Source organism: Grammomys surdaster, unplaced genomic scaffold (genome assembly GCF_004785775.1).
Source record: "Grammomys surdaster isolate TR1022 unplaced genomic scaffold, NIH_TR_1.0 125956, whole genome shotgun sequence".
Lineage (NCBI taxonomy): Eukaryota > Metazoa > Chordata > Mammalia > Rodentia > Muridae > Grammomys > Grammomys surdaster.
Window position 1 is genome coordinate 2,044,237 of NW_021620775.1, and position 6,712 is coordinate 2,050,948.

At 37.2% G+C, this 6,712-nt stretch overlaps 1 protein-coding gene across 3 annotated transcripts in view; it reads left to right on the forward strand.

The window, feature by feature from the left end:
* The window catches only part of Atp13a3 (ATPase 13A3), an 81,202-nt gene that overhangs the window by 14,046 nt on the left and 60,444 nt on the right, over positions 1-6,712 (forward strand). For 2 of the 3 annotated variants that reach the window (XM_028753753.1, XM_028753754.1), the window contains exon 1: positions 4,786-4,856. The exons of the other annotated variant lie outside the window; for it this stretch is intronic. In XM_028753753.1, the coding sequence (XP_028609586.1) occupies positions 4,791-4,856 (66 nt within the window). In that variant the 5' untranslated portion in view covers positions 4,786-4,790. Of the gene's footprint in view, positions 1-4,785; positions 4,857-6,712 lie in introns of those variants that run through there. 3 annotated transcript variants of the gene reach the window in all.

The following is a 6,712-nucleotide window of genomic DNA, read 5'->3' on the forward strand; positions in this document are numbered from 1 at the left end:
CTCTCTCATCTCTTTCTCCCTTTCTCCCCCCTCCCTCCCCCTTCTTTAATTTTGCAAAATACTGAGATTACAGGTGTATGCCACCTCTGTGCTAGGCGGCTTCTTCTTCTGCTGCTGCTTCTTCTAATTTTGTTACAATTTTAAGTTGATCTATAAAGTAGTGAATTTCATTATTATGTGTGCATGTGCACACATAATATACTTCGTTTTAATTAGTGTCCCTCCCTACTACCCTCTTCAGAATCCACTTTTAGTCTCTGTATTATGGTGCACTTTGCTTGTTTCCTATTTTTTCATCACCAATTTAATGGCTAAGTGTTTTACTACATATTTTAGGCTTTATTTATTTATATTTTTGGTTTTGGAGAGGGTCTTACTATTGAGCCGTGGTTGGCTAACTCAGACTGCCTATCTCTGCTTCTGAGTGCTGGGATTTTAAAGGCCTTTGTCAATCATGCCCAGCCCTCATCTTTCTTATATCTTTCATATATCTTATCTTTTTCTTGGGACATACTTTAAAAGCTACCCCCTTTCATATTGACTAAACAAATTGATGTATAATACCTTATCTCTAATCACTGAACATTTCAGTTAATTCCAGCCATTTTTCCTTAGCAATATTAGATTGCCACCTACAGGTGAAAGAATGCAACAGCCGGCTGTACATAGTGCCTATGCTTTGCTTTGCTTTGCTTCCTCCCTCCCTCCCTCCCTCCCTCCCTCCCTCCCTCCCTCCTTCCTTCCTTCCTTTTTTTTAAGAGTCAGGGTCTATATATAGCTGTGGATGTTAATATGTAGACCAGGCTGGCCTTGAACTCAGAGATCCACCTGCCTCTGCCCCCTGAGTGCTGGGATTGAAGATGTTGTGTCACTACATTTGGTTGAATGCGCCTTAGGGCATTATTTCACCAGCCTTGTATTGTAATAGTGGAGAGATTGAGACCAAGATAAATGAAGGGAGAATGCTCTTAACAATTCTTAGTAGATTGTCTTCTGTGGCCAAATTAAAGCAGGCGCGCTTGTTCTGTGGCCTTTCATTGTTTGCTTTGGAGGTTAGGGAAGTTATATTCTCCTTTTTGTTTTTTGGTTTATCCAGACAAGGTTTCTTTGTAGCCCTAGCTGTCCTGGAAATATGGAAATGTATGGAAATATGGGTCTGTAGACTCCTTGCCCTTGAACTCACAGAGATCTACCTGCCTCTCAGCCTTCCCAGTGCTGATATGTACCACCACCACCCTGGATTTTTTTTTTTTTTTTTGAGACAGCATCTTGTCTCTCTGTGTATAGCCCCAGCTATTGTAGAACTCAGTATAGAATGTGCTGACCTTGAACTCACAGAGATTTTTCAGCATCTCCTGAGTGCTGGCATTAAATTTTGTACTGCCATACCCAATTTCTTCTGCTCTTAATAGGATGATATACTTGCTTACTTAATGCTGTAGATGAAATCAATAAAAAATAAGAATTTGTAGCCAGGATGTGGTGTCACAGACCTTTAATCCCAGCACTATGGAGGCAGAGGCAAGTGGATCTCTGAGTTTGAGGACAGCCAGGGCTACACAGAGAAATCATGTCTCAAAGAACAAAATAAAGACTACGCTACTACTTATCATATTTGTATTATGGGTTGTTAATACATTTACTCAGCTGAGCCAAAACATAGATAAGAAATTTAACTGTTTGTAGCTTGGTGGTAGAGCATTTGCTGAGTTTCTCTGAGGCCCTGGATTATGAGTTGTAGGCCAGCCTGTGCTATGAAGAGGCTCTATATTAGAAAGACAAAACAAAACAAATAAAAGGCAATATGCTTGTTAAAGAAATAGCTTTAAAGATGCTAAAAGTAAAATGACTTCAGTTGAGATCTAGGCAGAGAGTGAAGATTTTTGAGTTTATATATACATTATTTAGTCTTCCTTCTGGATAAAACCACCTACCTCTCTGTCGTCTTACCTCCAACCCAGAGGATGGTTACTACCAGTTAATTAACACATTGACTTTTGTTGTTGCTTTTGTTTGTTGGTTTTTTCTTCCCCCAAGACAAGAGTTTCTGTTTGTCCCTGTTGCTCTGCAACTCACTCTGTAGACTAGACTGGTCTGTAGAAGAAGCTCCTCCTCCTCCTGCTTCCCAAGTGCTGGGATGAGAGGTGGGCCCCGCTACCACTCATCTTACATACACATTGTCTTGGATATCAAAGGCACTTTTCTTTCTAGGCTATTTAGTCCTGCAAGTTACAACTATTTCTGTCTACAGGGTAAATCTGTTTCAAACTCTTGTCTGCTGTAGGATTTTTCATAATGGAAAAAAATTGAAATCTATCTAGTCATTATAACACTTTGCTAACTCTTTGAACATGGACTTCAGAAATGTCACATACATGAGAAAGAAATATAAGACTTCTAGACCCTTAGTTATTTGAATAGTTGAAATAAGTTTTGAATCACATAAGTAGACTTGAAGTTTTTATTTTTAGTCCAGATCACATGAAGTAGAAGATGAGCTCAAACTCCCTATGCAGCTGAAAAGACCTTCAATTCTTGATCTCCTACCTCTTTCCCAAGCGGTAGCATTATAGGCATGCACCACCATACCCAGCTTTATTTTTAAAATTAATTTTTAGGTTAGCATACAAATAATAGTTGAATATGGCGCTTTCCTACATGTATCACTATTGTCTCACTCTCTCACTTTCCCCATTCCCCCTTCCTTCTTAAATAGACATTTAAAAGATGCAAACTAAACTGGGTAGTATGGCATTTGCCTATGATCCCAGCACTCTGGAGGTAGAGGGTCACATGTTCAAGGTCAGCCTCAGTTGCATAGGGAGTTGAGGGGCAGCCAGGGTTATATGATATTGTTTTAAAATCCAATAAAATAAATCAGTAAACAAATAAACAATCCAAACCTTATTAGATAAACTATTTTGTCTCATGAGGTTAGTCTTAATAATCATTTGGAATACCTCTAAATAAAAATGCTCTTTTATAAAAGTAGTATATAATAAAGTGATTAAAATAGTGTAGGTTAAACTCATTCATTATATTAATCCCAACATAGATAATTATATTGTGTGGCCTAATTATATAACTTATTTTGTTATACCTCCCATGTTGCTCTGTAACATACCAAAGACTTCACTTGACAAATGTAAATAAAGTCTTAGTTTGGTGTATATTAGACACAATAGTCTTCCTTAAGCCTAAACACAGAAACAAAAGCATGTATTATAAGAGAAAGTCGGAGATGGGAAGTGATAAAGTGGGTATTGAGTAAACCTTTGTTAAAATGAAGCTGGTATCTTTGTAAAATTTCCACGAATTCATTAAGCTATATTATGTCATTTTATTGTTATGTTAGGAGCTGATTTGAAGTTCTGTCCGCAGCACTGTCAACAGTTCGCTTACTATGGTTGGAAGATTAAGATTTTGTTACTCTTTTTACATAGATATTTATATGGATAGTAAGAAGTAAGATAAAAATTGTTCGTTGCATTGGGTTAGAACCAGGGCATATAAATTTTGAATTGTGGATTTGCTGTGGGTGTTGTAAATTTGAAAATCTATGCCAGTTGTGGTGTTAGTTGAAACATCCTTTTCTGTGTTTTTTGAATTTTACTGTAATTTTGCTTGTAATCTCAGTACTTGGAAAGTTAAGGCAAGAGGTTAGGACCAGCTTATTAAGCTATATGGAGGGCCAGGCAATGGTGGTGCATGCCTTTAGTCCCAGCACTTGGGAGGCAGAGGCAGGCGGATTTCTGAGTTCGAGGACAGCCAGGGCTACACTGAGAAACCCTGTCTCAAAAAACAACAACAACAAAAAAGCTATATAGAGAGACCTTATCTCAAAATAAGGAGAGTTAAATGTTTATTTAAAATTTTTGATCTGTGTGTATATGTCACTGGGGGAGGCAAGCATATACATGTCATGACACTTATGTGGAGATCAGAAACAGCTACATAGGAAGTGTAGGACCAGCCTGGGCTACATGGGAGTCTTCACAGAAGAAAACAAAATATAATACTTAAAATTGCTGTGTTTAAAGTTTTACTTAAGTTGATGATGACTCTGTAAAGCACTTGTAAAATTAATCCTTTGGGAATTCCAGGCAGGTTTAAAATTTTTCATTTCATTTTGAGATAGCTTTCAGACTGACCTTGAACTCATTATTCTACCTGAATGCTGAGATTACAGATAAATACAACACATTTGGTTCAGATAAACTATTAAGTATTTTGCTCATGGAGAGCAAAGATGTCTAAGATGTTTGGGGAGTTCTCTGCAAATTGATGCCAGTTTGTCTTGTTTTAAAAAATAAGCTCTGATCAACTTCTGGATCAGACTAAAGACTAATTTCAATAGTTCTTAATAATTATGGAATGTTGGGGGGAGTGGAGTAAGCATTAAATCAGATTTGGTGACTTTTATTTCTGATAGCTTCACTTTCTCCTCCCCTGCAGCATTTTTTTCTCTCGATGAAGTAAATCCATTTCATTATAAATTCAAGGAAGGGTTTGGTTAAGGACAATAGCCCAGCCCTTTGCTGTTTAGATAACATCAAGATTCAGGCATGCACTGTATGCCAGAACTTGTGTATGCTAACAGGATAGGATTTATTCAAATAGGAGTTCTTTCAGTATCAAGAAACAGAAGTGTATATCTTCTAAAACAATTTAAATTTGCTGAATTAAACTTCCTAAATTTTAATATCATAATCATTTTAAAGCAATTTAAACAGAACCAATGTTTGTCATAAAATTCTAATATTTGTGTGGATCTTTATGGTTTTATTTATATGAAGAGCCAGCTTTTGAAAGCTGATGTGTCAGGACCAGTGAAGAACAATGGTATAATGCTATTGGTAAGAAAAATTCTTTATTTTCTGTGATGTAGAAATTGACTTGATTGAAAAAAAATGCACTCTAGCAAACTACCACAGTGTATTTCAAAGCTTGTTGTTAATGCTTCAGATGTCTTATGATGTGTGACAGATACACATTTAATATGCAACTTGGTTACATTTGTATTAAGATATTTTTATATTGTTCTTTGTCTTATGGGCTAATTGAAATATTAAATGTTTATATTCATATAAACATTTATATTTAATTATATGTTTACAGTATCCATGTTTTAAATGTAAGGACAGTTGGATTGTGAGTTTTCCAAGTGTATTTGAAGGGTTAATTCTTGGTCATTTCCTGTGAGGTGCATGATATATTTAATGATAATGGATGATTTTTAGAACATTTTTATATTTAAATTAATTTTATCATTTTGCTAACTTTGGTAAAATTTGTTAAGGTGTTACCTTTGTCTTAAAGCAGTTGACTCGCAGAGAAGTAATTCTTATATAAAGAGCTGCAGTATAGGGTCAATGATCGTTGAGGAAAATTTAAGTATAGGTTCTCCTATCCACTAAATTACCGTATGATATCTCCAATAATTAGAGTATTCTTTGCTACGTTTTTTGTTTGTTTGTTTGTTTGTTTGTTTGTTTGTTTTGAGACAGAGTTTCTCTGTGTAGCCCTGGCTGTCCTGGAACTCACTCTGTAGACCAGGCTGGCCTCGAACTCTCAAACTCTGAAATCCGCCTGCCTCTGCCTCCCAAGTGCTGGGATTAAAGGCGTGTGCCACCACCGCCCGGCTCTTTGCTACATTTTTTAACTGTTCAAGATTTTGGGAGTATACTCAATGTTAGAATAAGGTCAACATGTTAAAGAAATTTAGGGAAATATTTTTTAAATAGTAAACAGGCTCAATGAGACCATTGAATTTTAATGACAGTTTCAGCTAGTCATACTGGTTCATTTCTATAATCCCACAAAAGGTGGGAAAGGAGAGAGAGGGGGAGAGAGGAAAAGAGGGAGGGGAGGGAAAGGGAAGGGGAGAGAGAGAGAGAGAGAGAGAGAGAGAGAGAGAGAGAGAGAGAGAGAGAGAGAGAGAGAAAAAAGGAGTGTCAAAAACTTGGGCCACTAGTCTGCATAGTAAGCTCCAGGACAACCAGGAAAGAGGTTAGAACTGATAATTTAAATGTAACTGGCCAGTGGTATTTGGTATGTATCTGCCAGGACTCTGCCAAGTACTCAAGTCCTAGGTGCTTAATCATTTATATAAAGTGGTAGTCTGTTTTGCATTTAACCCGTCTTTATTCCTTTGCTATTCATGACAATAAAAAAGTGTACATGTTTAGTACTTGTGCTTTGTCTTCCCAAATATTTGTAATCCCTGGTTGGTTGAACTCTTTGGAAATCTCCTGGGGACTGCAAATACAGTTCAGTGGGAGACTATCACACTAGCCAGGCTTCTTCTCCAGCACCTTAGAAATAATGTTTGCTGGTTCTGCAGTGACAATGACATGCCAGTCTTGACCCTCCACTACTTATGACCATAAAACTCAGTATGCTTCATTAACCTATACCTACTGCAGTTTTGACATATAATAATTTAACTTCTGAGAGAGAGAATCTTTTTTCATCCCTTAGCTTTAGGGGAGTCTTATTCATCTACTTTGAGCTAAAATGCTTTACAGAGCTAAATTCACTGTAAAATAAAGCATCAAGCACCAGCCAGGAAACCAACCTCACAGCCTTTTGGAGGAATATGTGAGGTGGGGAGAGGAAGAGTCAAATAGCTCAGACTCCTCAAACTCATGATTATCCTGCCTCTGCCTCTCTGCCCCTCTCTGCCCCTCTCTGCCCCTCTCTGCCCCTCTCT